This window comes from Mustelus asterias, chromosome 29 (assembly GCF_964213995.1).
Source record: "Mustelus asterias chromosome 29, sMusAst1.hap1.1, whole genome shotgun sequence".
Lineage (NCBI taxonomy): Eukaryota > Metazoa > Chordata > Chondrichthyes > Carcharhiniformes > Triakidae > Mustelus > Mustelus asterias.
The window spans coordinates 16,502,060-16,526,466 of record NC_135829.1 but is presented as its reverse complement, the minus strand read 5'-3'; the positions used below and the strand labels follow the sequence as shown (position 1 = coordinate 16,526,466).

The 24,407-nt window shown below is 44.4% G+C and overlaps 1 protein-coding gene across 1 annotated transcript in view; it reads left to right on the top strand.

Moving 5' to 3' along the window:
- Positions 1-24,407, top strand: part of herc1 (HECT and RLD domain containing E3 ubiquitin protein ligase family member 1) — a 265,419-nt gene that overhangs the window by 181,261 nt on the left and 59,751 nt on the right. Inside the window, exons 47-56 of the mRNA XM_078199818.1 lie at positions 1,240-1,440; positions 5,183-5,357; positions 6,307-6,574; positions 8,388-8,601; positions 9,092-9,297; positions 14,562-14,689; positions 14,807-14,940; positions 16,901-17,101; positions 19,005-19,135; positions 20,662-20,861. Of these exons, the coding sequence (XP_078055944.1) occupies positions 1,240-1,440; positions 5,183-5,357; positions 6,307-6,574; positions 8,388-8,601; positions 9,092-9,297; positions 14,562-14,689; positions 14,807-14,940; positions 16,901-17,101; positions 19,005-19,135; positions 20,662-20,861 (1,858 nt within the window). The remainder of the gene's footprint in view (positions 1-1,239; positions 1,441-5,182; positions 5,358-6,306; positions 6,575-8,387; positions 8,602-9,091; positions 9,298-14,561; positions 14,690-14,806; positions 14,941-16,900; positions 17,102-19,004; positions 19,136-20,661; positions 20,862-24,407) is intronic.

Genomic DNA, 24,407 nt, shown 5'->3' with positions numbered 1-24,407 from the left:
GCACTGTTGGAGAACAGATATCCACTCCATCTGACGAAGGAGCTGTGCTCCGAAAGCTTATGGTATTTGCTACCAAATAAACCTGTTGGACTTTAACCTGGTGTTGTGAGACTACTTACTGTGCCCACCCCAGTCCAACGCCGGCATCTCCACCTCATTCTTTTTAAGAGCAGGAAACTGGCAGTATAAGGAATTAAATCGATGTTTTAAAAACAAAATTATTTCATGGAACACGCACGTCACGGAGCCCAAAATTTGTTGCCCATCCCTCATTCCCTTTTGAGAAGGTGGTGGTAAGCTGCTGAGGGATCCTGTGTATGTGTAGCCCTATTTGCTTCAGTCTATGCAAGGACTTCATTTTAAGATATCTCTGCCTATTCACAGTTACAGTTAAATGCTAACTGTCGGGGTTAACTAACTCTGCTAAGCTGAACAATTGTAGCTGGCTTGACTACATGTAGAATCAGAAGGCATGCTGGGTTAGCTAAAAATTGACTGCACTCCTGAAGGGTGCACAATGCAGGCAAACAACAGGTCCCCACAACAGCAGCTGCAAGGATCGTTTTTCTAGATGGAGACAGCATGCGAAAAACACTTCCAATAACGAGATAAGGATTGAAATATAGTTTGTATTTTAGTGTGTTTCAGTTCAGTGTGTTCCGGTTCAGTTCCGTACAGTTCAAGGGCTTGGCTGAGAAGCCAGTCTCCAAGTTAGCTTCTCTTTAGCTTCTGTCTTGTTAATTTTTTTAAAGTTCTGTTCAATTTTTAAATTTTTTTTTTAACTTTACCTAGTGCTGTCCTCTAAGCCTCTTCAAGTGAATTAATGGACCCAACAGTCGCTGTCTTGCTCACTACAGCTCATCAGGTGTAGGTGCACCCACAGTGCTGTTCGAAAGGGAGTTCAGGATTTTTACTCTGATAATGAAGAAACAATGATGTAATTCCAAGTCTGGATGGTGTGTGGCTTGGAGGGGAACTTGCAGATGGTGATGTTGTGTCCGCTGGTCGTGTCCCTGTATAGGTGGTCAGGGTCACAGGTTTGGAAGAAGCGTCGGAGAGTTGCTGCAGTGCATTTTGTATATGGTACACATTGCTGCCCCTGTGTGTCAGTGATGGAGGGAGTGCATGTTTAAGATGATTGATGGGGTGCCAATGAAAAGGGCTGTTTCGCCCTGGATGGTGTTGAACTTCAGCCAGACAGCTCTGTTCTGACTGATATCTTTTTGTCTCCCCGTGCAGAAGACTGGGACATGCTAGATGTTGATGAAGATGAGAAGCTGACTGGAGAGGAGGAGTTTGAACTGCTGGCTGGACCTCTTGGCCTGAATGAGCGGAGAATTGTACCTGAGCCGGTACAGTTTCCTGACAGCGATCCACTGGGAGCATCTGTTGCCATGGTGACAGCAACCAACAGTATGGAAGAAACCCTTATGCAAATAGGTGGGTCCAACAAAAATATGTAGTTGTTCAGATCAAATCAGTAAAAACCTGAAAATGTAAGGTTAGTGTCAGAGGTTTACAGCATGGAAACAGGCCCTTTGGCCCAACTTGGCCATGCCTCCCAGTCTTTACCACTAAGCTAGTCCCAATTGCCTGCGTTTGGCCCATATCCCTCTATACCCATCTTACCCATGTAACTGTCTAAACGCTTCTTAAAAGACAAAATTGTACCCGCCTCTACTACTGTCTCTGGCACCTCATTCCAGACACTCCCCACCCTCTGTGAAAAAATTGCCCCTCTGGACCCTTTTGTATCTCTCGCGTCTCACCTTAAACCCTATGCCCTCTAGTTTCAGATTCCCCTACCTTTGGGAAAATATATTGACTATCTAGCTGATCTATGCTCCTCAATATTTTACAGACCTCTATACGATCACCCCTGAGCACAAGGGGAAAAAGTCCCAGTCTATCCAGCCTCTCCCTATAACTCAAACCATCAAGTCCCGGTAGCATCCCTAGTAAATCTTTTTTGCACCTTTTCTAGTTTAATAATATCCTTTCTATAATAGGGTGACCAGAACTGTACACAGGGTTACCGAGGCAGGTTTCACAGGCAAATTGCATGAATTGCAAATGCATGGGTAATTTAAAAATGCAATGTATTCATCACTCTAGATTTATGGCACTGAAAAATCGGTTTGTAAATCGGGCCGTTAACCTCTGGTGGGAATATCCGGGCTTTGGGCATGCGCGGCTGGAAAATCCTGCCTTAGATTCACAATCATAACAGAAAAAAACTTATTATCTTCCCTTGATTTATACTTCTGCTCCAGAGGTGGTGGTGTAATGTGGGGAGGAGGTCGCATAGTGGCATTGCTACTGGACTAGTAATCCAGAGACCCAGGCAATGTTCGAGGGACGCAGTTTCAAATCCCGTAAGAGTTTTAACAACACAGGTTAAAGTCCAACAGGTTTATTTGGCAGCAAATGCCATTAGCTTTCGGAGCGCTGCTCCTTCGTCAGATGGAGTGGATATCAAAAAAATTTGAATTCAGTTTTTAAAAAAATCTGCAGATGACCATGATACCATTGTTGATCTTTAGGGAAGGAAATCTGCTGTCCTTACCTGGTCTGGCCTACATGTGACTCCAGGTCCACAGCAATGTCTCCTGAGATGGCCCAGTACGCTACTTAGTTCAATTAGGGATGGGCAATAAATGCTGGCCCAGTCAGTGACGCCCAGTGGCACAGTGGTTAGCACTGCTGCCTCACAGCGCCAGGGACCTGGGTTTGATTCCCAGCTCGGGTCACTGTCTGTGCGGAGTCTGCACGTTCTCCCCGTGTCTGCGTGGGTTTCCTCCGGGTGCTCCGGTTTCCTCCCCAGTCCGAAAGACATGCTGGTTATGTGCATTGGCCATGCTAAGTTCTCCCTCAATGTACCCGAACAGGTGCCAGAGTGTGGCGACTAGAGGATTTTCACAGTAATTTCATTGCAGTGTTAATGTAAGCCTACTTGCAACATAAACTTTTTTAAAAAACGCAATGAATGAATAAGAAAAAGGTACAAATGGATTGCCCTTACTCCAAGGTTATTGTATAAAGGAAGGAATTGTTTACAGGGTGCTGTTCCATTGCATTTCATAGCTCTTCTGTTAACGCAATGTTTGGACATTTCATATGTATTGGTTTCCAGTTTACCTCCAATTTTGACCCCATGTTTCCTCTTGACATTTAATGAGTTTGCTGCTTTTAGTTGCTCAGGGCACTCGATCATTTCCTTTCTGTTTTTTTTGGAGTGCTGTCGTGGCTTGAGAAATCTGAATGAGTACGTGAGACACCATGTGGCACAAAGAGAAAATCTGCATAGTGTGATCTACCAGGTTGACAGCAAGGGAGGCTGTTTTATGGAAGAGTAGCTCAAGTTTGACTTTATTAGAATATCAGACATAGGAGCAGCAGTAAACCTTTGAACCTATGCTGTCATTTGATAGTCTTGGCTGACGATACTCCACTTTCTTGCCTGCTCACCATATCCTTTGATTCCCTGAGAAATTAAGGATTATTTATCCCAGCTTTGGATATGTTAAACAGTCCACAACCATCTGGAGTAGAGAATTGCAAAGCTTCATAAACCTCTGAGTGAAGACATTTCTCCTCCTCTTAGTCCTAAATAATAGACCCCCTCACCTTGAGACTGTGCTACCTGGGTTTTAAATTTCCCCAACCAGGGAAGAAAGCCTTGTGTGTCAACCTCATCAAACCTGTTCAGAATCTTGTACGTATCTCATTCTTCTAAACTCCAGAGGGTAAAAGCCCAATCTATTTACAGCAGTTCGTACTGCTGCCTCTCAGCGCCAGGGACCCGGGTTCAATTCCGACCTCGGGTCACTCTCTGTGTGGAGTCTGCACACTCTCCCCGTGTCTGTGTGGGTTTCCTCCCACAGTCCAAAGGTGTGCAGGTTAGGTTGATTGGCCGTGCTAAATTGTCCCTTAGTGTCAGGGGGATTTGAAGGTTAAATACGTGGGGTTATGGGGATAGGGTCTGGGTGGAATTGTTGTCGGTGCAGGCTCGATGGGTTGAATGGCCTCTTTCGATACAATAGGGATTCTATTTAACCCCTCAACATAGGACAACTCTGGAATCAATCTAGTGAATCTTTGTTTTGCTGCCTTCTTTAGATATGGAACTAAAACTGCGCGCACGCCTCTTAAGCCTTGTCACAATCGTACAGGACTCTTTACTCTTGTACCTCAGTCCCCTTGAAATTAAGACCAACGTGCTATTTGCTTGCTATACCAACTTCTGTGTCCTTAAAGAGTGCACCCAAGTCTGGCTGAAAATCAATAATTTCACACCTTTTTAAAGGTGGAGCGTAAAGTGGGGAAGTGCAAGGTTATTCACTTTGGTAGATAGAATGGGGAAAAGGGTATTTTAAAATTTAGGAATGAATGCAGAATTTCTTTTACTGAGCAGAATTTAAAATTAACACATTACAGAAAGTGAAAAAATTGGGGGGGGCGGAGGAGAAAGAGAGCGAGAGATACTGGTAAAAGCCAGAAACAGACTTGACCCAAACTGAAAACACATGGCCAAATACAGAATTATAAGTTTTCCATCATCGCTTATTGGAATTGTTTGGTACAAACTGTCTCTAACCTTCATAAACAATTTGCAGCTGTGGACATGAAAAGCTTTGTTTTGGCTTATGAGAGCCTGGTTCTGGTAGCATTGTAATTTCATAGAATGCAGTCATTTTTTTCAAACTAATCCCAGCATGCCTGCTGAGTTTAAAATGTGGTCAAGTTAACTTTAAAAGCTTCGCATTCAAATATAATTGCATAGGCAGAAATATCTTAAAATGAAGTCTTTGCATAAATGAAGCAAACCATACACAGGATCCACAACGAGCAGTCACTGCATCTTCTGAAGGGAGAGTTGATGAACAATTGAACCCAAGGCACACAGGGTCTTTGAGAGAAAGTCAGGCAGTGAGATTTGTTTTGCATTGTTTATGCTGGCTCTTTACCAAGTGATTTAGTAAGGGCTTAAGCGATTTCCTTCTGCCCTATAAGCTCATTTGGTTCTAACTCTTCCTCTTTCAGCTCGTCATCTCCTGTCTTCTCATGCCCAACATTGTCTTGTGTCTTCTACTTTTCCATCTGCCCTAACTCGCGTTGCCATGTATCTACCCCTGTTACTGATCCTTGCACACTAACACTGTAACTTGAATGTTCTGTCAAGGCTGCCTTGGATCTGTAGATAAAGGTTCGTCTGGTAGAGTGACACTGGGAGAGCAGGCAGCTGCCCTGCTGAATCCACATGACCGAGTTATGGCCCTGAGGAGAGTGACTGCCGCAGCACAGGTCCTTTTAGCAAGGACCATGGTTATGAGAGCTCTTTCATTGCTATCTGTCAGGTAGGAAGAACTTTACTCCTTTCTTTGATTGTTCAATGCTAAAGTTGCCATAAGCGTGAGACTAGTCTTAAGAAATGTATTGCAAATTCCTTTTACTTAAAGAATTGAAAGCAGATGGAAAATGAACAGTGATATTGTAGAAAAAGTATCATATCTTTCCGTAGTTTTGATATTGACAGCTTGAAACCTTGTCCACAAACATAATGATGCGTTTCACCGAGATGTGCTTCTGACCACATCTCCGTGCCACTGCAAAGGCTGTCTATTACCATCTCCATAGTCTTGCCCTGCCTGACCCTGTCTCGAGTTCATCTGTGGAAAAAACCCTCGACGATGCTCTTGTTACCTCAAGATTCTATCACACTTCTGGCTGGCCTCCAATGCTTGACTCTCCATAAATTTGGGCAGTACAAATTTGGGTAACCGCTATTCGCACCTTCCTTGGTCTTTAACCCTCCCTTTGTCTTGTGTCCATGATGTCTTTGTCAAATCTCTTCTGAGCTCCCACATTTTCCAGAACTTCTGTTTGGCTCCACTTCCGTATCTCAAAACCGTCATATTCCCACTTCTCTCCATGCTCTGAAGAAGAGTCACGCGGACTCGAAACCTTAACTCTGTTTCTCTCTCCCCAGCTGCTGCCTGCTGAATTTATCCAGCATTTTCTGTTTTTATTGCAGATTTCCAGCATCCGCAGTACTTTGCTTTGAAATAATTAGCTAGTTCATTTTTTATTGTTCAACGTGACTTTGTTCAGAACCAAATCTAATCGGTAGCACATCCCCTTTCCAAAGTAAAATTTGGTTTGGGAACATTATTTCCCAGAAGAGAAATTTGAGTTACAAATGATATTTTTCTTGTAAAAAAAAAGATTCTGTGAAGCGCGTGGATAAAATTTTCCAAGAAGTGATGCTGGTATCTCACTGCTGTGCCCTTCCTCTGTTCCTTCCAGTGGCTCGAGTTGCAGTCTTGCAGCGGGCCTGGAGTCTTTGGGGTTGACTGATATCAAGACCCTGGTCCGGTTGATGTGCTTGGCCGCAGCAGGTAGAGCAGGTCTCTCCCCAAGTCCAGGTACCACCAGCATTTCGGATCGCCCCCGAGGAGTTCATAGCAAAGTCAACAAGCCAATTTCCTGCTTGGCCTACCTGAGCACCGCAGTGGGCTGTTTAGCATCTAATAGTCCAAGTGCTGCAAAGCTACTCGTCCAGCTCTGTACACAGGTAATGTCTGCAGTGTGTGTGATTATTTGACTTGAGTTATTATTGTCACATGTATTGGTATACAGTGAAAAGTATTGTTTCCTGCGCGCAGACAAAGCATACCGTTCATAGAGAAGAAAAGGTGAGGGTGCAGAATATAGTCATAGCTCGGGTGTAGAGAAAGATCAACTTAATATAGGGCAGGTCCATTCAAAAGTCTCATGGCAGCAGGAAGAAACTGTTCTTGAGTCGGTTGGTATGTGACCTCCGACTTTTGTATCTTTTTCCCTAATGGAACTAGGTGGAAGAGAGAATGTCCAGGGTGCGTGGGGTCCTTGATTATGCAGGCTGCTTTGCCGAGCCAGCGGGAAGTGTAGGCAGAATCAATGGATGGGGGGCTGGTTTGCGTGATGGACTAGGCCTCGTTCACGATGCTTCGTAGTTCCTTGCGGTCTTGGGCAGAGCAGGAGCCATACCAAACTGTGATACATCTGGAAAGAATGCTTTTTATGGTGCATCTGTAAAAGTTGGTGAGAGTCGTAGCGGACTTGCCAAATTTCCTTAGCCTCCTGAGAAAGTAGAGGTGTTGGTGGGGCTTTCTTAACTATAGTGTCGGCATGGGGGGGACCAGGACAGGTCGTTAGTGATCTGGACACCTAGAAACTTGAAGCTCTTGACCAATTCCACTTCGTCCCCGTTGATGTCGACAGGGACGTGTCCTCCACTATGCTTCCTGAAGTCCTATTGTTGGTTTAGCCTTGCAGTTTATATAGTACGCTTCACAACTTTGAGTGTTTTGCAGTCAATTAAATACTTTGGAAATGTGAATATATCTGTGCAGTAAAACTGATTGACTTCCTTACCGCTACATGCAAGGTAGAACTCTTCCTGATTTGTAAATTTCCTTTCTTAAGAAGATGTTGCTTAGCCTGCACTGAGCACCTCTTGGCAAATAGTTGGGATTGACCACTCTGGGAGCTGATGATTCTGTATCTCTGCCCCACTGTTTCTGCCACAAAATGTATTCCTCCTAGGAGTCCAGGCTGCCACACCACTGTGTGTGTGCGCGCGTGCGTGCGTGCGTGCACGTTCTGAATGGGCAATATTTGACCTTGCGCGAAGCCCATTCACTTACACACGGATCAGATTGGGAGGGGTACATCCTTTCTACAAGTAACAAATAGAAGGCAACTTGTACTGTAGCCATTCTCAAAACTTTATGTTGACTTAAAACAATGCTTTGGTTAGCCCTTCTTTAAAAGTGTTCCTAAGGAACAGTGTGGTGGACAAAAATGTGCCAAATGCAAATCGCTTTCCCATAAGAAGGTATGTAATAAATAAGGTGGGTAATGTTCCTGACCGATAACTTTCACATTAAAAAACCTATTGGCCGCCTTGAAACAGGAGATAGAAGCTGGGAAGTCAGGAGATGGAAGCAGGAAAGTGAGAGGTCGGGACCCTAGCCGGCGAGGTTGGGGGGGACACAGGTTGTGTGAGGTCGGGGACGGGCGTGAGTTGGGGGACGGATGCGGGGAGCGAAGTAACTGCTGAAACAAAAATTGAGGCAGTGCCGTTCGGGTAAGTTCTCTAAATTCCAAACTGCGCTAAAACAAAATGCAGAATTGGAACTTGTTTCAAATGATGATATCTGGGTTAATGCACCGTTTTAAACTGGTGCCAAAGATCAGAATGATAAAGCTAAGCAAGGCTCGCCCATAACCGTTACGTCAGGGGTCAGTGCTGGTGTGCGTAACAACTGTAGCAGGGGGATGGAAAAGGAGGGAGTTGTCCAGTCAAGTGAGTCAAAAGCTATCGTCTTTCCTTATCTTCCCAGAACTTGATCTCTGCAGCGACGGGTATGAATCTCACCACCATCGACGATCCCATTCAGAGAAAGTTTCTGCCCAGTTTCCTTCGCGGTATTGCTGAGGAAAACAAGCTTGTGACGTCCCCAAACTTTGTCGTCACTCAAGCATTGGTGGCACTGCTTGCCGACAAGGGAGCGAAACTGAGACCAACCTACGACAAGGCGGAGATGGAGAAAAGAGGTAAGCGCTGTCTCTCAGATGGTGAAGGTGGATGCCGTGTGAGCTCTAACTCATCACGAGCTTGTTTAGAACAGTGGTATTGTTAACCCTTTGAGAAGCCACACAATACCATTGACTTTGTGCATCCACGATAACTTGACACCAGGTTAATTTTGTTACGCTGTTTATCTACATACTGAGACAATGGCCAGTGGGTCAGAACTTTGCCTCTGATTTACTCATTTTATCCGACGTGCATTTTACTTTCTGTTGCTAATTTGAAGATTTAAAAGTTTAAAAAAAAAATCACCGTTAACTTTGAAAAGGTTTTTTTAAATATAATTCAGGATTTTATTAAAGGATTTTGAATAGTGTGTATCAAGCTGAGTACAATACCGTCGCTTTGTTGTTTTGTTGGCCATCATTCACTGGGGATTGTCTCACTGTTTTGTTTGAGCAGGTTTTATTGCCCATTTGTATGCCCATCCTTCCTATGATCCTTCTGCTGTAGGCCCTCTGGAACTGGCTAATGCCTTAGCAGCTTGCTGCCTCTCATCTAGGCTGTCTTCACAGCATCGGCAATGGGCTGCCCAGCAGCTCGTTCGAACTCTTGCAGCACACGACCGTGACAACCAGAGCAAACCACAGACTTATGCAGATATGTCTGGGGACCTACGCAAATGTTCGTTCGTCAAGCTTGAAGCGCATCAAAACAGGGTAAGAAATACACTTTCACACCTGTAAATGTTGTTACGATCCGGCTATGGATGGTGAACATGGAAAAGAAATGGGAACTTCTCATTTTAGCCAATACTACGCCATAAGATTTAACTTTTTTTTTTATACAAAGTTACTAGGCTTACATTAACGCTGCAATGAAGTTACTGTGAAAATCCCCTAGTCGCCACACTCCGGCGCCTGTTGGGGTACACCGAGGGAGAATTTAGCACGGCCAATGCACCTAACCAGCACGTCTTTTGGACTGTGGGAGGAAACCCACGCAGACACGGGGAGAATATGCAGACTGCACACAGACAGTGACCCAAACTGGGGAATTGAACCCGAGTCCCTCGCGCTGTGATGCAGCAGTGCTAACCCACTGTGCCACCATGCCACAAAATGTAAACACTACTGTTTATAGAATAAATTTAAATTAAAGCAAATAAAAGTAAGTTAACACTATAACTTACAACTACACATGTTTTTTAAAATTCATTCATGGGACATGGGCGTCGCTGGCTGGCCAGTATTTATTACAGTAAGAGTTTAAACAACACCAGGTTAAAGTCCAGCAGGTTTATTTGGTAGCAAATGCCATTAGCTTTCGGAGCACTGCCCCTTCGTCAGACTCTGAGAGAGCAGATATCCACTCCATCTGACAAAGGAGCAGCGCTCCGAAAGCTAATGGTATTTGCTACCAAATAAACCTGTTGGACTTTAACCTGGTGTTGTTAAAACTCTTGGTGTGTTTACCCCAGTCCAACGCCGGCATCTCCACATCAGTATTTATTAACCAGTAAGTTTGATTACATGCGTTCACAGAGAAATGCAATATAAGGTATGGTAAGCATTTGTATGGGAGTTGTACCAATTAGAAGTGTTACTCTTAGATTACAACAAGGGTACTTACAGGCACCTTGGGCAGACCATTCATTCATTCATGGGACGTGGACGTTGCTGGCTGGCCAGCATTTATTGCCCATCCTTAGTTGCCTGAGGGCAGTTGAGAGTCAACCACATTGCTGTGGTTTTGGAGTCGCATATAGGCCAGACCAGGTAAGGACGGCAGATTTCCTTCCCTAAAGATCATTAGTGAACCAGATGGATTTTTCCGACAATCGACAACATTTTCATGGTCCTCAGTAGATTCTTAATTCCACATTTTTTAATTGAATTCAAATTCCATCATCTGCCATGGTGGGATTCGAACCCGGGTCCCCAGAACATGAGCTGAGTTTCTGGATTAAATAGTCTAGCAATAATACCACTAGGCCATCGCCTCCCCTTATGCGCTCAGATTTACTTCTTACTGCCCCCAAGAATTATTAGATGCATCAATGTTATTCATTTCTGAAGGGACCACCCAAAGTGTGTCACAGTCCTCTGGAGAATCTTCCTCTGCTCCAACTATTCTGAGGTAAAACGTTCATTTATCCTTTCTTTGGAGAGGAGGTCTTCTTTTGGTTACTTCTCCAATACTTCCAAGCTAATCAGCTGGTGACTTGCTCTTGTAGTAAGACAATTTGAGTCCTAATGTAGATTCTCTCATTCGCTTCAATTTAAGTAATATTCTGGCTTTGGTTCCTTATAAAATCCAAATTGCGATTAAGCCTCACCCACCTTCCAACACATTCTATGGCAGAGTTGGTGTTTTACTCTGCTTACAGTGTAGATCTTTCTATCTATCATTTATTGTGGCTAACTTCTCTGTGTGCTGCAAACCACATGAGGTTCTAACTGCAATCAAAAACCTTATCCAGCAATCACCCCAGATAAATTGAAACCAGATAGTTTTCCTAAGCTCCACCCATCTCCATGGCAGCGCAGCCTGCTCTGGGCTGACCTCAAATAGATCTCTTAGCCAATTGCCCCTCACTTATAATTTCCCCAGCTACGCCCACCTGCTGCCTTTACAGCTCTGTCTCTTCTAACTGTATTCAACAAGCATGGGAGTAACCTTATGAGCTTCCATTTCTTTAGGTATCCTGGCAATCACTAAAGCCCAGCATTTTCATTACCTGACCTTCATAACAGTAATGTCCCCAGAACTAAACATTACCTCTATAAAGTATTAACATGGAGTGAAAGCTTGGTGTCCTCATGCATCAGTCGCTAAATGTAAGCGTGCAGGTACAGCAGGCAGTAAAAAAGGTATGTTGGCCTTCATTGAGTATAGGAATAGGGATGTTTTACTGCAATTGTATAGGATTGGGAAAGCAGATTACTATCTGAATGGCCACAAATTAGGAGAGGGGAATGTGCAACGAGACCTGGATGTCCTTGTACACCAGTCGCTGAAGGTAAGCATGCAGGTGCAGCAGGCAGTAAAAAAGGCAAATGGTATGTTGGCCTTCATTGCGTGAGGATTCGAATACAGGAGCAGGGATGTCTTGATGCAGTTATACAGGGTCTTGGTGAAGCTACACCTGAGATATTGTGTGGTTGATGAGCCCACACTTAAGAGTATTGTGTACAGTTTTGATGTCCTTCTCTGAGGAAGGATGTTCTTGCTTTGGAGGGAGTACAGCGAAGGTTTACCAGGCTGATTCCTGGGATGGCAGGTCTGTCATATGAGGAGAGATTAAGTCAGTTAGGATTATATTCACTGGAGTTTAGAAGAGTGAGGGGGGGGATCTCATAGAAACTTATAAAATTCTAACAGGGTTAGACAGGGTAGATTCAGAAAGAGTGTTCCCAATGGCGGGAGAGTCCAGAACTAGGGGTCATAGTTTGAGGATAAGGGGTAAACCTTTTAGAACTGAGGTGAGGAGAAATCTCTTCACCCAGAGGCTGGTGAATGTGTGGAAATCACTGCCACAAAAAGATGTTGTGTGATTCAAGATGAAATTAGATATAGCTCTTGGGGCTAAAGGATCAAGACATATGGGGGGAAGGGGGGAATCAGGATATTGAATTCGATGATCAGCCATGATCAAAATGAATGGCAGAGCAGGCTCAAAGGGCCGAATGGCCTTCTCCTCCTTCTAGTTTCTGTGAACCATGGAATATTAACATGAACCATGAAATAGATAGTGGCAAAAACATTGGCTTAAAGTTAGTTTTTCCTTTTGTTACAAAATATTTCAGCTTGGGTACCTCATGATCAAGTAGTTGCAAGTAAAATCTGAATTGCCATTATTTGACTTTTAATGCCTCCTGAATTGATTCAGCTCTTGAGTGTTGGTTGCTTGGAAGTGAACTGTTGTGATCTCGGTGTGAAGAGGGTCTGGTAAGGTCTGACGTTTGTCATCATGGTCACCATGAACTGCAGTCAGTCACAGGGTGGGACATGGTTATTCTGTCTAGTGGATGCTGGCTGCCTTGCATCTTGGCTCTCGTCTCCGTATTGGGCAGAGTCTGTTATTTATTTTTCAGAATAAACCAAAATTAGGAGTTGGGGAACTGAAACAGAAATTAATGCAAGTAAATGTTTGGAAAATATGCCACAAAAATAGTGAAACTATGATGAATATTCCACCAAACATGTGGAAACCATTGCACTTGTATAATTACATTCTATAATGGGAGAATTGAAGAGTGAGACTTGCACTTATCCCATGACCTTGGGATATTCCAAAGTGCTTTACAGCCAGAAAGTACTTCTTTTTAAAAAAAGAAATGTAGTAAATGTAATGCAAATGATGGAGTATAATTTGGATAAATGTGAGGTTATCCACTTCAGTAGCAAAAATGGGAAGGCAGATTACTATCTGAATGGCCACAAATTAGGAGAGGAGAATGTGCAACGAGACCTGGATGTCCTTGTACACCAGTCGCTGAAGGTGAGCATGCAGGTGCAGCAGGCAGTAAAAAAGGCAAATGGTATGTTGGCCTTCATTGCGAGAGGATTCGAGTACAGGAGCAGGGATGTCTTGATGCAGTTATACAGAGTCTTGGTGAAGCTACACCTGGGATATTGTGTGCAGTGTTGGTCTCCTTATCTGAGGAAGGATATTGTTGCTCGAGAGGGAGTGCAGCGAAGGTTTACCAGACTGATTCCTGGGATGGCGGGGCTCATTTATGAGGAGGGATTAAGTGGGTTAGGATTATATTTGCTGGAGTTTAGAATAATGAGAGGGGATCTCTTAGAAAGCTATAAAATTTTAAAAGGACTAAACAGGGTAGATGCAGGGAGGATGTTCCTAATGGTGGGGGTGTCCAGAACCAGGGGTCACAGTGTGAGGCTTTGGGTAGACCATTTAGGACAGAAATGGGGGAGAAATTTCTTCACCCAAAGATGGTCAGCCTGTGGAATTTGCTATCACAAAGTAGTTGAGGCCAAAATATTGAACGATTCCAGGAAGGAATTAGATCAAGCACTTGAGGTGAAGGGGATCAAAGGATATAGAACATTACAGTGCAGTACATATGGGGAGGGGAAGGCAGGATCAGGCTATTGAGTTGGATGATCATAATGAATGGCGGGTTCAGGCTTGAAGGGCTGAATGGACTACCCTTGCTCCTATTTTCTATGCCTCTATGTAATAGGATGAGCTTGTGAATCTTTAGGGCGGCACAATGGTTAGCACGGCTGCCTCACAGCGCCCGAGACCTGGGTTCAATTCCCGGCTTGGGTCACTGTGCAGAATCTGCACGTTCTCCCTGTGTCTGCGTGGGTTTCCTCCGGGTGCTCCGGTTTCCTCCCACACTCCAAAGCTGTGTGGGTCAGGTTGATTGGTCAGGATGAATTTCCACCCCTATATTTGATCTTCCTTGAGCTGGTTACTGAGTGTGCGTGAGTGCATTTGAACCTCCTCTGTACCCAGACCTCCCTCTTGCGCTAAGGTAACAACAAAATACTGTGGATGCTGGAAATCTAAAATAAAAACAAAGTGCTGGAAAAACTCAGTGGATCTAGCAGCACCTGTGAAGACAGGAACTGAGTTAATATTTCTAGAGTCTCTTGCTTTGCACTTTTGGGGGAACTTGTGCATTGGAGTTGACTGAGTTTATAATGTTGTAAATATAATATCTGCTATACTAAATATAGGATTGAATGAATGTTATGTCAAACTTGGTGCTACAAAATGCATCATTAGCTTTGCTGGGGTTGTGTTATTGATTGTAGTTATATCAAGGTCCGACAGCAGGGTCTTCCAGTCCTGTCCACTTGCAGGATTTACTGATGCCGCCAAGGTTGATGGACTTTTGGCTGGCTTGTCGTATCCGCCTTGCCCGGGGCACGAAACCCTGGCCAACTGTTTTACTTGCTTTGTTGTAAACACATTTCTCAAGTAGTCCCTTTTCTAATTTCACTAAAGGTGATCACATGTCAATGGTGTAATAAAAAAGGCCTCCTAGCAACAAGTGGCAATGACGGGACTGTTAGAGTGTGGAACGTCACCAAGAATCATTACACCTTGCAGCAAACATGTGTCTTCAACAAAACGTGAGTACCTTTTTCAAAATTAACGTTGGGTTATTTGGAGCCAACATAAATGTAATGCATTGAGTTTCCCACACCCAATGTTGAAAATTGCATTGGCTTTTTTTTCCAATTAAACAGAGAAATTATTTCGGAAGACCTGGGCAGCCTGGGTTCACCGTGTGATCCAAATTTGTCTCTCATTTGTTGGAGCATTAGTGGCAAATACATTGCAGCTGCTGTCGAAAAGGTGGTGAACATCTGGCAAGTCACTGGTATGGCACTTCATGTTTTTACATTTCATAAAGCACAATTCTAAAGTTACTCATTTTGATTCAGAATGCCAGATGTAAACGTCCATCTTTTTTCTCTTTAAACCTCTTGAAATTTGGCTATTATCGCTGCGAGGAGCTATGGTAGAATAAACTAGGATTGTTTTCACTGGAAAGACGGAGGCTGAAGGGGAGATCTGACAGAGGTCTACAAAATTGAGAGGCACAGACAGGGTGGATAGTCAGAGGCTTTTTCCCCCAGGGTGGAAGTGTCAATTACAAGGGGGGGCACAGGTTCAAGGTGAGAGGGGGAAAGTTTAAGGGAGATGTGTGGGGGAAGTTTTTCTCATACTGTGTGAACACGCTACCAGAGGAGGTGGTGGAAGCAGGCACATTAGCAATGTTTAAGAGGCATCCGGGTGGGTACATGAATCGGGAGGAATAGAGGGTTACGGACCGAGTAAGGACAGAAGGTGTTTTTTTTTAGTTTATTTGGGGCATCATGATCGGCACAGGCTTGGAGGGCCGAAGGGCCTGTTGCTGTGCTGTACTGTTCTTTGTAATTTATTCTTGTTTTTAAATACTTGGACATGGTGGCCTGCATCCTAGGGTCAGAAGATAAGTGGCTGCAGGAGGTACTGGATGCCTTGGTTGCAGTCTTCCAAAATGGGTTCAATGAGTGGGCAAAGATATGACGGATGGAGCATAATGTGGGAATATGTGAGGTCTATTTGGCTGGGAAGGAGAGAAAAGCAGAATATTATTTAACTAGAGAGAGACTGCAGACTCCTGCAGCACAGATGGATCTGGGTGTCCTGGTAAATAAATTACAAAAGGTTACAGGTAGAATGGATCATTAGGAAGGCAAATTGCCTTTATTTCAAGGGGAGGGGGGGGGTGGTGATGGAGTATAAAAGTAGGGCAGTCTTGTTAGAGCTATCCAGGGGGTTGGTGAGTCTGCATACAGTTTTGGCCTCCTTTCATTAAAGAGAAATGTACTTGCATTGGATGTAATTCAGAGAAGGTTCACAAAGCTGATTCCTGGGATGTAGGGTTGTTTAATCATGGAATCCCTACAGTGCAGAAGGTCTGCACCGACCACAATGCCACCCAGGCTCTATCACTCCGCACAGACAGTGCCCCAAGCCGCGAATCGAATCCGGGTCCCTGGCACTGTGAGGCACCAGTGCTAACCACTGTACCACCGTGCCGAATGGTTAGGGCAGGTTCGGCCTATACTCTCTGCGGAGTTTAAGGAGAATGAGAGATGATCTTATTGAAACGTATAAGATTCTGAGGAGGAGCGAAATGCTGAGAGGATGTTTCCTTAATGCCGGAATCTAGGGGGCATAGTTTCAGAAAAGCGGGTCTCCCGATTAAGTTGAAGTTGAGGAGGAATTTCTCCTGAGGGTCATTATTCCTTGGAATTTTCTTCGCCAGAGTCCTGTGGAGGCTGGGTCAATGAATACATTCAAGATGGAGTTAGAAAGATTTTTGAGTTACATTGGAATTGAGGTTTACAGGCTGGAATGTGGAGCTGAAGCACAATCTGAGCAGTCATGTTCCTATTGAATAGCAGAACAGGCTCAAACGGCCCACTTCTTGTGCTCTGATATTTTCTTGAACCAGTATTTTTAACTTTGTTACTATTGCTGTTTATATATGAGTAAAGCAGGAAGCCTCTGCAAAGAGCATGCTGGCCCCACGCTGCGCTTAAGATCAAATAGCTTTGTAAGCAACGCAAACTCATTTGACCAAAGGACTGATGTATAAGGGTCCATTTTCCAAGCTTGCACTCCTGCCAGGGAGCACTTGTTGGAGATTTGGGCATACGCTACCCACTGTTACCGTGCCATCTGGAATGAATCATGGCACTGTGTGCATGCTTCCAACACGTGCCTTTGGCAGAAAAGCAAACTCCCAAGTCATCCTCGTAAAGTGAAGTATTTTTTGTCTTCTATAGGAGGCAAGGGTCTTTTAGACATACAGCCACACTGGGTTTCTGCCCTCGCCTGGCCTGAGGAAGGCCCAATAGCAAGCTGGGCAGGTGACACCTTAGAAGTCCTCCTTGTAGGACGAATGGATGGATCTCTTGGACTCATTGAGGTAGTGGATTCATCTACCATGCACCGACTTGAACTTGAGCACTGCTACAGAAAAGATGGTAAATTTTGCCTTACTTTATTAATTGCTCTGTTCCATTTGTAATTCTTATTCGTATTGGAGTGCTGGTCCTCCTCCAGAATACAACATCACACTGGTCAGACCCTCAGTTCTGTCATTAATGGCCATCAATTGGACAAAGTCTTGAAATTGAATTCCAGCGCGCCCACACTATTGAACATTTCTTGAATGTTAACCGACCAGACACAAGTTCAAACTATAGGGAAAACTAGTTTCACTAGGTTTCTCTATATTAGTTCAAGTACAGTGTACTCTTCTAGGCCTGCAACAGTTTGCATTCTGTTAATTAATCCTTGGCTTCTGCTAAGTGCCAGCTCTGGTGTTAAATATTCTAAATCTTAGTCACACCCACAGTCCAGTTTATGTAATTCATGCCCCAAATTTTATTTAATAATTCTGCTGCGAAGCCCCTGGGTTGGTTTTCATAGAATCGTAGAATCCTACAGTGCAGAAGGAGACCATTTGGCCCATCGATTCTGCACCGACCACCCAGGCCCTATCCCCATAACCCAGTGCATTTACCCTAGCTAGACCCCCTGACGCTAAGGGGCAATTTAGCATGGCCAATCCACCTAACCCACACATCTTTAGACTGTGGGAGGAAACCGGAGCACCCGGAGGAAACCCACACAGACACGGGGAGAATGTGCAAACTCCACACTGACAGTGACCCAAGTTGGGAGTTGAACCCGGGTCCCTAGCGCTGAGAGGCAGGGGTGCTAACCGGTGTGCCACCATGCTGCCCTTTTACTATGGGAAGTTAAATTAATGCAAATTTTTTTTCCTTTGGTGAACATTGAATGATAATGTTGCAATTAGAATCGACACAGCCGTCATACCTGGTCAACGGCAAGCCCAGTAAACAGGATGGGCAAAGTAGGCAATGGGCAAGGTAGGCCATGAGTGCCATCCCCACAGAATTATTTCAGTAGCTCGAGTGGAGGGTGTGGTGGATGCTGTGGGATAAAGCTGCTGGAAGATAAAGACTCACTGGGAATGGGGTACATCCACACACACGTGCAATATTCAGGCAGAGGTTGTACAGTAAGACTCAAGCGGTCACCTTGAGTATCAGCCACAAGACTTTTAGATCTCAGCAGATTGTTCTAAAGAGGCCCATGATCCAGATCCTGCAGCCTTCACCGCGAATGCTTCAAGGACCTCCCAATTTTGCTTGGCTGATCAAGGTGGTATAGTAAAATCTAATCTAATGTACCTGCTGAGCTATTGACAGTAAACAGGAGAGTCCCTTGAGTTCCCTCTCTTCCTCCACTCCTTCAACGTAGAAACATAGAAGCAGGAGGAGGCTATTCAGCCCTTCGAGCCTGCTCTGCCATTCATTTTGATCATAGCTGATCAAAATGAATGGCAGCCGTAGCAGCCATTCCACGAAACGATTCATAGATGGAGTTTGAGAAAGTGAATTCAATATCCTGATCCCGCCCCCCTCCCGCCCCCGTATCCTTGATCCCTTTAGCCCCAAGAAAATCAAAGTGGAGAATGTGATCCCATTACCTCTCGCGTGCCAATTTGTCCCCTCTGTGACCTCTCATTCCACCGAGGGAGATATATCCCTTCCCACTTCCCTGCATTAAATCTCTTCCATCCCATACCATTAGTCCTCAAGTCTTATCACGGTTGTCCTCACAATTCATTATTTTTCTGAGTGCAGATTTTGAAACTGCACTCTGTACACCCAAGTCTAAATTATTAAGATGTCCTTTAATTACACAGACCTTTTTTTCTTTCTTCCTTGTCTATTGATTTATGCAGATTTGAGGCTTTCTGTTTGGCTGATTATTATATGTTAAAGAACGATAGTATATTTTAATATGATCACCTGTATGAGAGTCTTGTTTTCACTTACTGTTTTCTGCTTCTAGTTGCTGTAATGGCCATTGCTTGGTATAGTGAAGATAAACCATTTGCAGTGGGATATGCAGATGGTAAAATACTGATCGGCACGAAAGAGCCTCTGGAGAAAGGAACCGTTGTTATAATTGAGGCATACAAGGTATGTTCAAATTGGAAGTAATTCTGAGGTGTGCTGTACCTCCAAACTGCAACACCCTCTGTTTCTCCAGTCCCTCTTCCTCTCCAGTCTCTGTCACTTCCTCCCTGTCATCAGTGATTGTGTGTGAGTGGTGTGTAAGTGGAAACGATGAGGTTTGTAGCCCAATCCGTCAGGCAAACCAGCCTCCCATCCATTGACTCTGTCTACACTTCCCGCTGCCTGGGCAAAGCAGCCAGCATAATCAAGGAACCCACGCACCCCGGACATTCTCTCTTCCACCTTCTTCCGTTGGGGAAAAAATACAAAAGTCTGAGGTCACGTACCAACCGACTCGAGAACAACTTCTTCCCTGCTGCTGTCAGACTTTTGAATGGGCCTACCTTGCATTAAGTTGATCTTTCTCTACACCCTAGCTGTGACTGTAACACTACATTCTGCACCCTCTCCTTTCCTTCTCTATGAACGGTATGTTTTGTCTGTATAGCGTGCAAGAAACAATGATTTTCATTGTATGCTAATACATGTGACAACAAATCAAATCAAAAGACCTTGAGACACGAATTCTAAGGGTAACACGGGGATCTCAAAGAAAGCTCTTATAGTTGTATTGGTATTAGATGAGTAAGTTCAATGAAAGGATAGGTTGACAACGCTGTCAGTGTCTTAAGACACTGTCTAAGGTGGTGGCAGCATGAGGTTATGGAGAACATTTTTCATGAGGAAAAGGGAAGTGGGTTTGTGTTTCTCTAGTGAAAGGATTCACAGTTGTGTGGGGTTGGGGGTAAAGAAAGACTGGATTGATGGGCTCAATGGACTTATTATTTGGGGTCTTTGTTCTTGATACTGGATTGCCTGTGACATCACTCTCAGTAAATTCGGGAAATGTGATTTTCTAAGGACCAGAAAACTTGTTTAATCTGGGATTCTGTTCGGGTTTGGTTTAATCCGGGATTCTGTTCGGGTTTGGTTTAATCCGGGATTCTGTTCGGGTTTGGTTTAATCCGGGATTCTGTTTGGTTTGGTTCAATCCGGGATTCTGTTTGCGTTTGGTTGAATCCGGGATTCTGTTCCAGTTTGGTTGAATCCGGGATTCTGTTCCAGTTTGGTTGAATCCGGGATTCTGTTCCAGTTTGGTTGAATCCGGGATTCTGTTCCAGTTTGGTTGAATCCGGGATTCTGTTCCGGTTTGGTTGAATCCGGGATTCTGTTCCAGTTTGGTTGAATCCGGGATTCTGTTCCAGTTTGGTTGAATCTGGGATTCTGTTCATATTTGGTTTAATCCCTAACAGAGGCAGGTAATTTTGTTTTTGATAGGGAACTATTGGATCACTGATGCTTTCTTACTATCTGCTAAACCTTTTTATATTATTGCGGTAAGTTATTGTCCATATAGTAGTAGGAAGATGACTTTTAAAGTGCCTGCAAATTGGTTGAACAGTTTCCTTCTGAAAATGATGCAAGTGCCACAGATCTTCGGAAATAAAACTGATCGTAGTCTGTTTCTTTTCTCCTCCTCCTCAAACTAGGAGAGTATCACGTGTATGAAGTGGGACCCACTAGGGCTGATGCTCATGACCTGTGCCAAAGAAAACACAGTCAAGCTGTGGAGTTGTATCGCCGGCAACTGGCATTGTCTACATAAACTTTCTCACCCGGCTTTGGTGAATGATGTTGCCTGGTGCAGCCAACTGGGAAAAGGTTTCAAGTTGCAACTCATGTTGGCCAGGTAGGTACTCAGGTTTATTCTTTCAAAGCATTGATTGTTCTTGAAAGTGCTTGACTTAGGTGATTAAATCTCTTTATTCAGTAAGGAATTGATACTGAAAGTGTTACTTTAATCAATTGAAAGAATTCTTTGTCTGTTTATACTATGCCATAGTGGCAGCACTGCTGCCTCACAGCGCCAGGGACCCGGGTTCAATTCCAGCCTCGGGTCACTGTCTGCAGAGTCTGCACATTCTCCCCGTGCCTGCGTGGGTTTCCTCTGGGTGCTCTGATTTCCTCCTCCACTCCAAAGATGCTCAGGTTAGGTGGATTGGCCATGCTAAATTGCCCTTTAGTTACAGGGTGATTAGCAGGGTAAATACGTGGGGTTACGGGAATAGAGTCTGGGTAGGATGTTGTCAGTGCAGGATCGATGGGCTGAATGGCCTCCTTCTGGACTGTAGGGATTCTATGATGCTATAATACCATGCCCAATTGTCATACTTGCGGTTAAATACAAGGATATTTGTTTTATAAACAATGACTCATTCTGTTAAGTTTTTGTGTGCAATAATTAGTTAAATGATTCTCGGTGGAGTAATATTCCAAGCATCTGATCTTTTAGACGTAAATTAATCTGAGGGGGTGTGTGTGTGCCAAGGAGTCATATGACTTGAAAAAGCCTTTAAAGAAGTAACCCCTGGGAGAATCCTCTAGAGTTTATAGATTGATGTCAAACGGCTAGAAGGAAGCAAGTAGTTTTTAAAGTTTTAATGTTTATTTATTAGTGTCACAAGTTGGTTTACATTAACACTGCAATGAAGTTACTGTGAAAATCCCCTAGTCGCCACACACTGACACCTGTTCGGGTACACTGAGGGAGAATTTAGCACGGCCAGTGCACCTAACCAGCACGTCTTTTGGACTGTGGGGGGAAACCGGAGCACCCGGAGGAAGCCCACACAGACACGGGGAGAATGAGCAGGATCTGCACAGACAGTGATCCAAGCCAGGAATCGAACCTGGGTCCCTGGCACTGTGAGGCAGCAGTGCTAATCACTGTGCCACCTTGCGTAGAGGTATTTATCACAGTAAGGACATTGCTGTAGAAAGACATTGAGCAGACCACCTGAAAGTCAAAATTGTATAAGAACCATTGATTTTCCACATAAATTGATCTACGGTGAGTAAAGTTCAATAGTGACAGATGAAGAACAGTGCATATTATAGTCAATAATCTAGAGGAGTCTTTCCTTAAAATAGCCGACTTAGTCCATTACAGTAATTATTATATTTAACAAAGTTACAATTACTTCAGCAACGCAAATGCTGCAAAACATTTCAACAACTGATCTCAGTTGAACAGTGTTGGGAGAAATATTAGGGCAAGGTTACGGCACAGTGAATAGCACTGCTGCCCCTCAGCACTGGGGCCGCGGGTTTGATTCCGGCCTTGGGTGACTATCTCTGTGGAGTTTGCACATTCTCCCGAGTCTGCGTGGGTTTCCTCCGGGTGCCTCAGTTTGCTTCCACAGATGTGAATTGGTCATGCTAAATTGTCCCTTAGTGTCCAAAGGTGTGTGGGTTAGTGGAGAGGGGTAAGCAGGGTAAATACGTGGGGTTACGGGGATAGGGCCTGGGTGGGATGCTCTGCCGAAGAGTCGTTGCAGACCCGATGGGCTGAATGGCCTCCTTCTGCACTGTAGGGATTCTTAAAAGGTAATCAAAGAACTAGTTAAGAGATTGAGTTTTGAATTGGAAATGTCAAGGCTCTTATAAGAAGCGTTCCAGAGTGTGGGGGAAGATGTTGAAGGCGCCACCGTTAATGATGAAATGGATGATTTGGAACGGCAAAGAAAACCACATTCCAAAGAGCACATTGTGTACACAGGCACTTAGATGTTGTAAAAATAGGGTGGGTGAATTCTCTGGAAAGGATTTATGAATAAAGATGAAGTTTTTGGATGCAATACATTAGGAAGATGGCAGCCAATTGAGGTTCACAAGGAGGAGATAGGGTGCAGAATGTGATGATGACAATTCAGCCCAACATGCAGTGAGGACGTGGATCCAGCAGGAGGAGCAGAGCACAGTGGGGCTCGCGAGGGCAAGGGAGTGGAGCTGGGACAGCCAGGGGGGAAATGGGGCTGGCAAGTGGAGAGGGGTACATCATGGTAGGACTGGCGAGAAGAGGTCGGTGGCGGGGTGGGGTGTAGGGGAAGAGAGGAGGAGAGCACAGTGGGGCAAGCGAGGCGAGGGGGAATGTAGCACAGTGTGTGGGGGGAGGGGTGGTGGGAGGAAAGAGAGGAGCACGGTGGGGCCAGTGAGTAGAGAAGAGACGAGTATGGTAGGGTTGGTGAATGGAAGGGAAATGGGTAGGGGGTTAGCTGGGTGCCCAAGGAAGAGAGCAGAGTGTGCTGTCAGAAGAAGGTTGAGAAGATGATCCTGAAAATGGTGATGGTGTGGCCAAAGGGATTGAGATGAGGCCAGAGGTAGACAATGGTAGGATAGCGAAATAGGTGATCAGTGATAAACCTGAGCTTTAGAAGTCCTGCCCATGGTCAGACAGACCAACAAGAAAATGCATCTTGGGCTGAACCTTTAATGAACAACTCAGGAGAAAGATTTAGTCGAGGATCAGGTTGCCGCAATGTAGTAGGATCAGAACAGGGCCCAGTATTAGTGCCATAATTTGTGTGAATCTCCTCTTTATTTACCTGCACAGCAGTCCCTGCATTCTGAAAGTAATCCATTGGGATAATTGTGCATTCCCATACCGTTAGCAGAAAGCCTCGCAAATTGTGCAGATTAGGCAATTGATGTACCCCCGTCTCTGACTTCTGCTTCTGAGTGAGGTCGCTATGACACGTTTTTATGATGCGGCGTTGTATCAACGCAATTATTTCTGTTTATGCCGCACTTAAAGTTAATTGAAATTTTGGACGCTTGTACCAAAAACTGGAGGATTAAGAAGTTTATTTATGGGGTTAATCGAGTTGAAGATGTGGGGAAGAGAGAACAGTGAGAGTTTTAGAGCAAGCTTGAAATGTAAAATAAAAATATGTACTGAGCTTCACTTGCTGTGTGGCCCCAGCCTTTTTGTATTAATGAGCTTAAGAGTCCTAAAGAGGTTTTTGTGTTTAAGTGGGAAAAAAGTGAGAAACTACAAGAGGATGATGCACATAGAATCCCTACAGTGCAGAAGGAGGCCAGTCGGCCCATCCAGCCTGCATCCCACCATGGCCTTATCCCAGTAACCCCACTTATCACCCTGCTAATACCCCCCGACACTAAGGGACAATTTAGCATGGCCAGTCCACCTAACCCGCACATCTTTGGAATATATAATTGCAAAAATTAATCGGGTGTCTCTGATTGTTCAGATTATCAGTGGGGATAAATAACTATTACCCTTGCACATATCTGGTTGACTTACAAGATGTAGTCAAGCAATTGAGTAGAGCCACTCCCTCCCACTCTGTCAGAACCCCTGATTTGATGCAGTAAGGACGTGTATGTGTTTATTGCATTTTCCAAGGATATTGAATTCCAACAGTTCAAAAAGAGG